The sequence below is a fragment of the Convolutriloba macropyga genome, unplaced genomic scaffold, assembly GCF_964194025.1.
Source record: "Convolutriloba macropyga unplaced genomic scaffold, txConMacr16.3 SCAFFOLD_981, whole genome shotgun sequence".
In the NCBI taxonomy this organism is placed as follows: Eukaryota; Metazoa; Xenacoelomorpha; order Acoela; family Convolutidae; genus Convolutriloba; species Convolutriloba macropyga.
Genome location: NW_027452355.1, coordinates 29128 through 40383, shown reverse-complemented (window position 1 = coordinate 40383; position 11256 = coordinate 29128). Strand labels below are relative to the sequence as shown.

Here is an 11256-nt window from a genome sequence, read left to right as displayed (position 1 = left end):
CTATAACACGACGAAGTGTCAGTGAAGTCAGTAGGAGATGCCCACTGGAACTGGCGATGGCAGCTGGGGTATGGGAGTGCGTTGGCGCACGGCTGATGGAGCTATGACACGACTAAGTGTCAATGAAGTCAGTAGGTGGCGCCTACTGGAGCTGGCGATGGAAGATGGGTGATGGAGTGCGTTGGCGCACGGCTGAGGGAGCCATGGCACGACTAAGTGTCAATGAAGTCAGTAGGTGGCGCCTACTGGAGCTGGTGATAGCAGCTGGGGTGATGGAGTGCGTTGGCGCACGGCTGATGGAGCTATGACATGACTAAGTGTCAATGAAGTCAGTAGGAGGCGCCTACTGGAGCTGACGATGGCAGCTGGGGTGATGGAGTGCGTTGGCGCACGGCTGATGGAATTATAACACGACTAAGTGTCAATGAAGTCAGTTGGAGACGCCCACTGGAACTGGCGATGGCAGCTGGGGTATGGGAGTGCGTTGGCGCACGGCTGATGGAGCTATGACGTGACTAAGTGCCTATGAAGTCAGTAGGAGGCGCCTACTGGAGCTGGCGATGGCAGCTGGGCTGATGGAGTGCGTTGGCGCACGGCTGATGGAGCTATGGCACGACTAAGTGTCAATGAAGTCATTAGGTCAGTAGGAGGCGCCTACTGGAGCTGGCGATGGCAGCTGGCGCGATGGAGTGCGTTGGCGCAGGGGTGATGGAGCTATGACTCGACTACGTGTCAATGAAGTCAGTAGGAGGCGCCTACTGGAGCTGGCGATGGCAGCTGTGTTGTGGGAGTGCGTTAGCCCACGGCTGATGGAGCTATGACAGGACTAAATGTCAATGAAGTCAGTAGGAGGCGTCTACTGGAGCTGGCAATGGCAGCTGGGGTGATGGAGTGCGTTGGCGCACGGCTGATGGAGCTATGACACGACTAAGTGGCAATGAAGTCAGTAGGAGGCGCCTACTGGAGCTGGCGATGGCAGCTGGGTTAATGGAGTGCGTTGGCGCAAGGCTGATGGAGCTACGACACGACTAAGTGTCAATGAAGTCAGTAGGAGGCGCCTACTGGAGCTGGCGATGGCAGCTGGGGTGATGGACTGCGTTGGCGCAAGGCTGAAGGAGCTATGACACGACTAAGTGTCAGTGAAGTCAGTAGGGGGCGCCTACTGGAGCTGGTGATAGCAGCTGGGGTAATGGAGTGCGTTGGCGCACGGCTGATAGAGCTATGACACGACTAAGTGTCAATGAAGTCAGTAGGAGGCGCCTACTGGAGCTGGCGATGGCAGCTGGGGTAATGGAGTGCGTTGGCGCAAGGCTGATGGAGCTATGGCACGACTAAGTGTCAATGAAGTCATTAGGTCAGTAGTAGGCGCCTACTGGAGCTGGCGATGGCAGCTGGCGCGATGGAGTGCGTTGGCGCAGGGTTGATGGAGCTATGACTCGACTACGTGTCAATGAAGTCAGTAGGAGGCGCCTACTGGAGCTGGCGATGGCAGCTGGGTTGTGGGAGTGCGTTAGCCCACGGCTGATGGAGCTATGACAGGACTAAATGTCAATGAAGTCAGTAGGAGGCGTCTACTGGAGCTGGCGATGGCAGCTGGGCTGATGGAGTGCGTTGGCGCACGGCTGATGGAGCTATGGCACGACTAAGTGTCAATGAAGTCATTAGGTCAGTAGGAGGCGCCTACTGGAGCTGGCGATGGCAGCTGGCGCGATGGAGTGCGTTGGCGCAGGGGTGATGGAGCTATGACTCGACTACGTGTCAATGAAGTCAGTAGGAGGCGCCTACTGGAGCTGGCGATGGCAGCTGGGTTGTGGGAGTGCGTTAGCCCACGGCTGATGGAGCTATGACAGGACTAAATGTCAATGAAGTCAGTAGGAGGCGTCTACTGGAGCTGGCAATGGCAGCTGGGGTGATGGAGTGCGTTGGCGCACGGCTGATGGAGCTATGACACGACTAAGTGTCAACGAAGTCAGTAGGAGACGCCCACTGGAGCTGGCAATGGCAGCTGGGGTGATGGAGTGCGTTGGCGCACGGCTGATGGAGCTATGACACGACTAAGTGGCAATGAAGTCAGTAGGAGGCGCCTACTGGAGCTGGCGATGGCAGCTGGGTTAATGGAGTGCGTTGGCGCAAGGCTGATGGAGCTACGACACGACTAAGTGTCAATGAAGTCAGTAGGAGGCGCCTACTGGAGCTGGCGATGGCAGCTGTGGTGATGGACTGCGTTGGCGCAAGGCTGAAGGAGCTATGACACGACTAAGTGTCAGTGAAGTCAGTAGGAGGCGCCTACTGGAGCTGGCGATGGCAGCTGGGTTGTGGGAGTGCGTTAGCCCACGGCTGATGGAGATATGACGCGACTAAGTGTCAATGAAGTCAGTAGGAGGCGCCTACTGGAGCTGGCAATGGCAGCTGGGGGGATGGAGTGCGTTGGCGCACGGCTGATGGAGCTATGACACGACTAATTGTCAATGAAGTCAGTAGGGGGCGCCTACTGGAGCTGGTGATAGCAGCTGGGGTAATGGAGTGCGTTGGCGCACGGCTGATAGAGCTATGACACGACTAAGTGTCAATGAAGTCAGTAGGAGGCGCCTACTGGAGCTGGCGATGGCAGCTGGGGTAATGGAGTGCGTTGGCGCAAGGCTGATGGAGCTACGACACGACTAAGTGTCAATGAAGTCAGTAGGAGGCGCCTACTGGAGCTGGCGATGGCAGCTGGGGTGATGGAGTGCATTGGCGCACGGCTGATGGAGCTATGACACGACTAAGTGTCAATGAAGTCAGTAAGAGGCGCCTACTGGAGCTGGCGATGGCAGCTGCGGTGATGGAGTGCGTTGGCGCACGGCTGATGGAGCTATGACACGACTAATTGTCAATGAAGTCAGTAGGGGGCGCCTACTGGAGCTGGCGATGGCAGCTGGGGTAATGGAGTGCGTTGGCGCAAGGCTGATGGAGCTATGACAAGACTAAGTGTCAATGAAGTCAGTGTGAGGCGTCTACTGGAGCTGGCAATGGCAGCTGGGGTGATGGAGTGCGTTGGCGCACGGCTGATGAAGCTATGACACGACTAAGTGTCAATGAAGTCAGTAGGAGGCGCCTACTGGAGCTGGCGATGGAAGCTGGGGTGATGGAACGCGTTGGCGCAAGGCTGATGGAGCTATGACAAGACTAAGTGTCAATGAAGTCAGTGTGAGGCGTCTACTGGAGCTGGCAATGGCAGCTGGGGTGATGGAGTGCGTTGGCGCACGGCTGATGAAGCTATGACACGACTAAGTGTCAATGAAGTCAGTAGGAGGCGCCTACTGGAGCTGGCGATGGAAGCTGGGGTGATGGAACGCGTTGGCGCACGGCTGATGGAGCTATGACACGACTAAGTGTCAATGAAGTCAGTAGGAAGCGCCTACTGGAGCTGGCGATGGCAGCTGGGGCGAGGAGGTGCGTTGCATGGCTGGTTCCAACGAAACATCATGCTCGTCTTGGTGTTGTAGTCTTTGAAAAACTTCACAGGACCCGAACAATTCAAACCTTATTTTTTTTAAATGACAACAACTACAAAATTATGTCACCAATAAGATTTTGTTTTTGCACACTAGTTTTTTCTCGAAAATTTAAACTAAAAAACGGTCTTCAATTTGGCATATAGTTCCTCAACCCAATATTCGAATTGTCTATCAGTCAATTTGTTTTCTTTAACCCACTACCAACTTACAATAGGCCCCGAAGCTTATTTTATAGTTCACCGTAAAAAAACGGCTTATACATTTTCAACTCTCAAATTGTTGCTTCCTCCTGGCCTTGAATATGAGCAAACCATTTGATTACTTCCCGACTGTAATTTTCAATGTTTTGTACTCACAGAGTTGACGTTGACCCAAAAAAAGTTGACCGGTTACCAACAGTTGTAGCACTCCTATTACACATTGATGAGGGACCACTTCCTTGTTGTCTCATCTCCTTGAGGTAAACTTGCTTCTTTTGTTGGTGGAATTCATCGAAGCGCCAATATAATCACGACATTGTCTATCCTTCCTTCTTTGTCGTATCATGTCTCTTTATTCCCATTATTGTAAGTTTCAATTGTTTGGTTTACTTGTTTGGTTTCATGACATCAAAAGTTACAACTCATTTTCGTTTTACATGACCTTTCAAAAACTTATAACATTACAAAGTGATTCAGAATCAACAAAACAGGGCAGGCACTTTACACAAACTAATGGAGAAGTTAATACTGGGCATTAACACGACGGATGATCTTCAAGAAAGAATTGGTCCACGCCTCATGCAGGAGCGATTGAGCTAATGGCAGTTTCGAACTTCCCGCAAAGAGCCTACAGCTAAGAAACCCAACCCGAAAAAAAAGGCAGCAAGTCCTAAAAAGAAGAGCTTGTGTTCACCCAAACACAAAAAAGACAAGAGGCCGACATAAGACAAAGCCAAAGAGCCCCACCAAACTGAACTTTCTCATTTAGCTTTTCAAACTTAGCTTTTCAAACTGAACTTTCTCATTTTTCTGATACGTTCACTCACATTACAGCTGAGATATATTTTATCTCGTGCTAGAAATGAACAGTATTTAATTTATTTGAGAATGTGAGATTTTTTAAGATACAAAATTTTTTTCTCAAGTTTGATTTACTGAATTATAATTTTACAAAAAACATATGTTTTGTAAGTTAAACAGACACACATTTTTATAGTTACCTAAATCTTTGAGCTCTGTATTCAAATTGCAATGAGAAATCAGGTTAAACGTCTAGTGTGAATAGACCAATATCAACGAAAATATTGTCCACAACTTAATTCAAGCTGACTTCGAAGTCAACAAAAACTGACATCAAGCCAAGCAAAACTGTGTAGCTAAAATATTATGGTTAAATTGCTTAAATTATGTGAGCTCAAACTATCGGGTTTCTCGTATTTTTAAAAACAAGAGATTCAGTGCACCAACTGAAAGCTTTGCGCTTATTGTCGGCTAACAGCCCCCACCCCCGACATCCAAATAAGATTTAAAGGTAGGTTTGTATTCATTATACGGTATGTTTGTGCGATTAAACTATACTAGCATACTAGCATTAGCCATGCATTGCATGGCATGCATGGCATTGGCTACAGGGTCCGTGGAACGTTCAAAACTATGCATGTTATACGCAGCTGAACTTAATATACTCAATAGCGATAGTGTATTCTCTAATCTGATTGACCGTTTAGATCACCTTGAGTAGTTTCCATTTTCGTCAGCAACTACTATCTTATGAAAATTGAGATGAACAGGAAATCATTTTCTCTTCTATCTGCTGCAATTTCAGCACGCAGTTTGCTATAAACGCTTTTTACGTGAGCATGTTATTTGGAATTGACGTGTGACAACAGTGGCAATAGGCAAAAATCTTGGCGCTTATATAGAACCAATGGTTAACGCCTTTTTGCCTTACATACAATCATCTTTGAACTACATCTTCTATGACTTTCTGTGGCATATAATGTATACAAGCTTTGTATAATAGTGACTGATTAAAAGTCAACCAGATATTATTATTTCAAATGCTAAAACGAAATACGTGTGAAAAACAATAATAAAAACAGCACGTGACTTAGCATTGATTTTTAACAACGAAGATGTATTTCAGCACGTGCGTGGATGGATTCGACTGAGTAGACTTTTTCGTATTCAAACGGTTATTACTACACAATTGAAACCCCACTTATCGTACTAAGTGTGTGAAACCAGGGCAACCTCAAAAAAAGTGAAACCTTTCTTCTCCCCAAAGTTTTGTTGGAATTTGCCGGCATGCAACCAGAAGAAAAGTTTTACAGTTCCGAATGAAGTGCACTTTTGATTCAAAGTGCTTAGTCTTGCCATGGTTCAATGAATATTTACTAAGAACAATGCTTGCCTGGTTGTCCGTAAACACTTCTTTTTAAAATTTCTAAAGGTAAAGCCCCTTTACTTGCGTCTAAAGCTTTATTCAGTTCAACTTCAGCTGTGGAAGTTGGTACAAACTTTTGTAACTTACTAGCCCAATTGATTGCTTCTGAAATATTGTCAAGCTTGAAAAAAAACCACACGTACTATGTCTGATGTCTATTTTACCCGCCCATACAGAATCTGAGATTCGTTTTAGATCTAGCCTTTTACAGTTTCTATAAATCAGGTGCTCAGATTTTGTACCCCTTTGGGAAGACAAGACAAGATTTCCGGCGTTTCAAGGCATGTTCCCTGGATTTATCTAAATAACCTCAAAATACATTGTTTATGTGCAACGTCCGGTCTAATACTCATCGCCAAATATATTAAACATTCTAATGTTCCCCTAAAATCCCAAAACCGAACTTCTTTTTTTTCTTTTCCTGGTGAATCAAATTTTAAAAGTTTTGAAACAACATCCAAAATTTTTCAGTGTCTTACAGTCACAGCGTTTTTTCATGTTCTGAATTTTCGATTCTAATTGGTAACTACCAACTCAGGCCTTCATAGCAAAAGTGTTGTAGCCTTCCTAACATAACCATATCACCTACCCAAAGACCGATCATTCCCTCTATATCTCGTAAATTTTCATTGTAATCTCTACCTGGATTTTTTATAAAGTCCAGAGCTACCAATCTTGCTTTCCTTCTCCTTTTTCCGTCGCTAGGTCCGCACTTAAATACAAAATGCCAACGGCTACCAATAGTTTTGGTTCTTTGGCTTTCTACTAGTTCCCAGATGCTGGTTTCAACTAACGAAATACACTCTGTTTGTTATGCTTCAAACCAATTTTCGTCACTTATTGCTTCTTCTGTTGACTTAAGTATCACATTATCATTTTTTATTTCATCTGAGAAAACTAGTGGTTTCAGATCTTATTCTTCTGGCCTCATTTGTCCTGCACTAAATGAGTTTTTACTGATCATTTCCTGTTCTTGAAAGGTTACCTTTCTAGACTTAATAACTTTATATATACTTCTAACAATATCAACCAAAACGCAAGCAAGTTCTATTTTAATAGTCTGAATGGCTTTTACGATTTACCATTTCCATATTACAATTTCATTCGTGATTTTATTTCGTACAGTTTTCAGTTGGAATCATGGTATAATGTTGGAAACTTTGGTGAATCGATATTTCAGTTTTTCTGTAGTGTTGACGATTCGTGAAAGCCTCAACGGTGCAGAAAATGTTTTTTTTCTCAGGCTCGTTGACAGTTAGAAAAACTTTAAAAACATTTTTATTGATTTAAAACTGACTACGCCTTTAACATTAGACCAAGTGCATTGGTCAAAGATGCTCTCAATACAAACCTTTGCCTTTAGACAACAAAGATGCTCGCAGTGTCTCATTCACGCTTTTTTCCTTCCAAGAGAGTTGGAAAATTGAATCAATTATAGATAGGATCTTGGTTGAGTGTAAGAGAAAATTTTACTATAATGATTAAAGGAACTCATTTTTCACCTTCCCCTGAACTGAATATACTTTTCATTTACGTGCGTGGACAATTATGCGTGTTTGCACCAATAAAAGCTTGTATGACATAATAAGAGTAACTACAGATTTTTCATCCTTCCGGGAGGATGAGGGGAGGGGATGAAGAAAATCAGCTGAGATGCAAATATCCCAATAGAAACGTGGACTCATCAAAAAACGATGAGGTTATATCCATCATTATTGTAAATGATATACCGTATATCGACGTAAGAAAAGATTCTGTGTCGAAGTTAATCGTGATCTCGGCCCTGTAATTAAGCTAAGCTTAAGACCCCCCCCCCCCTCAGCTCAACTTTATTTTCTTAATATGTTCGACCTACCCCTCTCTTAAATTCTCCTGATTACCCCCATCATCCCATATCCTCCTCACTCTTGCCTCGCTTTGGGGCAAAAATTTAGGGAGGGGGGTTAACTCTAAAATTCCCCCCTTTAACCCCATTACCCCTTCTCTTGCATTGCTTTGGGAGGATTTTCTTGGAGGGGGAGGAGGGGAGGTAGGAAGGAGGAAGGATGGAGGGAGGGGAGGGGATTTGGCTGCAATCACTATGTCTTAATGAAATGGCTCTTTCTACACTATCCGAGTTTTTCCTATCACATGTTTGACAGGGAGATCCACAACCAGATCGCTCAAATCGTACTTCATTCTTCGAAACAACCAATTGAAACTGATCCCATCACCTTCTGCCCTTCTGAAGTCGAGCAAAGTCAAATTTGGCACTGTCGTCTCAATCAGTTCAATCTTTATTCGGATCTTTTCCGTTTGTGCCCCCCCATTACATTATGCACCCCCAGTTACAGAGCACGCGATTAAATCGTAAATCATTATATAAAAATATTGCACTTGCGCCGGGAGGGGGGATAATATGCACCCACTAAGCTGGGGGTGGGTGTACAAACGGAAAAGATTCCTTTATTTTAAGTGGCATGTTGTCATCGTCTCTGGCAAAGACACTGATCGAAGTTCCGGCTATGTCATACGACAATCCCTCTCTCTCCAGATATCGCTTTATTACATTGACCATCTGATTGACTGTGCCTTGAGTGGCACACCTGGTCAGTCTGTTCACTTTCTCAACCTAAAAAAACTATCCAGGATGAGGTCCGGAACACAAGATGAGTATTGGCCAAACCGGGGCTTACCGGCTATTCAAGCTATTGATAATAAAAACAAATACTCGATCTTTTCCGTTTGTGCCACCCAGCTTAGTGGGTGCATAATATTTGCAACCCCAGACGCGGGTGCCATATTTTTACATAATGATTTACTATGCAATGGCACGAGCACTGTAACTAGGAGTGCGTAACATACTGCGTTGGGGGGGGGGTGGTCCGAACTATTAAGCCCTTTGCACTGCTAGTCTAAAAAATTAATTTCCAGTTGTTTTTATGAATCCGATCAACTTGCCTGTTGAGATTCGCCCTGCAGAGTTATCCTAATGGGTTCTTCTGGACCCTCCGGTCCATCACTCTCTGGAGCCCCGGTTACCCGACGCGCCTCTTCCTCCTGCTCCTGTTTTTTGTACCAAGTCTAAATATCCTAAAAGTGTACCTGGGCTCCAACACTTTGATGAGGAATGCGAGAGTGGTGTTATCCATGATATCAAATGGGCGTTTATGGCAGTAATGTTGGGTCCAAGCGTAATATTTTTCATCCCTATTTTCGTCAGCACGAAACCAGGGACTGAGCCCTGTCATCATATGGACCAATATAACCCCACATGCCCAAACATCAATTGGCTCCGCATCAATAAACGTATTCTGCTCTAACTCGGGTGCTAAATATCTAGGTGTTCCACGATTGTCTCTATATTGACATTCAAAATTGTTGCGTCTGAATTCATCAGCTAGGCCAAAATCGCTGATTTTCAGGTTCAAATTTTGGTCGACTAAAAGGTTTTGTGGTTTGAGGTCACGATGGATAATGCCGCAGTTGTGCATGTGTTCGACCCCATCCATAAGTTGTTTCAAATATCTAAATACGTCCTTTCCCATTTTATTTGATAATTTTACTTCTTTATAATGGTTTTTAGTATTTTAAATGGCCTATCTCAACTCTTATTAAGCCATTCAAACCCCTTTTATAGGAAAAAGTTTGGGACTTTCCTATTATAGCCCCCCTCCCCAAGTTAGGGGTCATATGACGTATAGCTCCCCTCCGATATGGTCATGTATACCATAAATGGTGGTATAATGTCATTGGGGGGGGGGGTATAATGGGAAAGACTTCATTAATGGGAAAGTTTATTAGTTTGTTTATGCAAAAAGGTTTTTATGAACTTTGTGGTATCTTTTGTGCTTGTGCCCCCCCCCCAAGTAAGTTATGCACCCCTTCCACCCATCAGTTACAAAGCAGATGCCATTACATAGTAAAATTATATCACGTGGGCTAGGGGTAGGGGTATTTTTTTCGAGGGAAAAGAGGTCATGAGGAGTTGCCTGAATGCCTCTCTTTGTGACATTCCGATATGAGGTTCAATCCTGTCAGACAGTTCCCCGTTATCTGCCAGCTCCAGCATCATATAGAACATGTCCCCATTGTATTCACTCCCCAGATATCCGACAACGTTTTCATGATTCAGCTGCTGCATGATTGTTGCTTCTCATTGCTATGTTGATATCGAACCCCGTGCTTTTGAAATCCACAAATTTCACTGCTGCCCGTCTGGCTGTGTTTGATTCCGTGGCTAGCCAGACTGATCCGAAGGTTCCTGCCCCTGCAAAAAAATAATCGTTAGAAACGTTTTTTATCCGTTTTTTTAACGTCTATTTATCCGTTTTTAACAATTTCCGTGACTTCAGAATTAGCTAAAGTTTTCGAACGCCTGTAAATAAATAATTGAACACCTTCTGCAGTATAGCATTTTGCTAAGAAAAGTATTTTTCCAGACCACAATGAAATCTCCTGTAGGCAAAAAAATTGAGCGTGCTCGAGCCTGAGAAATTTTAATGGTATAGAGAAAGTTAATGGTACAGGGAAAACTCAGAATTTGACAGCCCAAAAAAGTTAAGTTCTGGTCATCTAATAACTTACAAGACATTAGCGGTGTCTGATTGCACTTGATGAAAATTTAAGTGCAATTCATTTCATTAGTCGGTTCAATGAGAACTTTTTTAACGAGCCTTTTTCATTTCTCTTGACAAAGAAACGCTTTGACAGACGAAGCGATCAAGCAAAAGTTTGCAGAACGCAATTGCAAAAACCTGTTTTGGATCAAGTTTTAAAAATGGAAAGATGGTGATCTCTACTGTAAAAATTTTCCAGAGAAGTCAGCTGGATTAATCTGTTTTGTTGCAGCTTGTGCCTAGAACGAAAGTTGCAAAGCTCTAGAAAACTTTAGAAACAAAACTGCACAAAAACTGTGCCTCAGAGTACAATTAAAGGAATTGATAACTTGTCTTAGGATTACCTAAAGCGTATCCAAGTCCTTTGTTTGTACGATATTCCGTAAGAGGCTGGTGAATTCATTTACAAATTCTATGAATTGAGACTTCCTAGGTATTCGCATAAGATTCACTAAGTAGCTAGCAAAAAATGACTGAAAATTCAATTTGCTTTCTTTTAAAACTTTTCAGGTGGTGCATATTTCAAACCATTATAAGGCGAAAAGAAAGTATGGTTGAAATAAACTTGGAGAAATTTCATTGTAAACTGACCATATGTTTTTGATGAAGAGCTCATGAGCAACAACACTGCATAATTTTAGTTTTCCTTGAAACATCAAGAGCTTTTGCAGTCGCAGCAAACAAGTTCTTACGATTGAAAGTTTTTTGTGGTAACTACTGGAGCACCTAGAGGT

The 11256-nt window shown here is 44.0% G+C and overlaps 1 protein-coding gene across 1 annotated transcript; it reads right to left on the bottom strand.

The window, feature by feature from the left end:
• Positions 1-8384: 8384 nt before the first annotated feature.
• LOC142357416 (serine/threonine-protein kinase Chk1-like) lies at positions 8385-10168 on the bottom strand. Its single transcript, XM_075409054.1, has 3 exons — positions 9896-10168; positions 8865-9431; positions 8385-8535 (listed from the first exon to the last, which is right to left on the bottom strand). Exons 1-2 carry the CDS (start codon positions 10045-10047, stop codon positions 8942-8944), a joined length of 642 nt encoding a protein of 213 aa, XP_075265169.1. The 5' UTR covers positions 10048-10168; the 3' UTR covers positions 8385-8535; positions 8865-8941.
• Positions 10169-11256: the final 1088 nt, after the last annotated feature.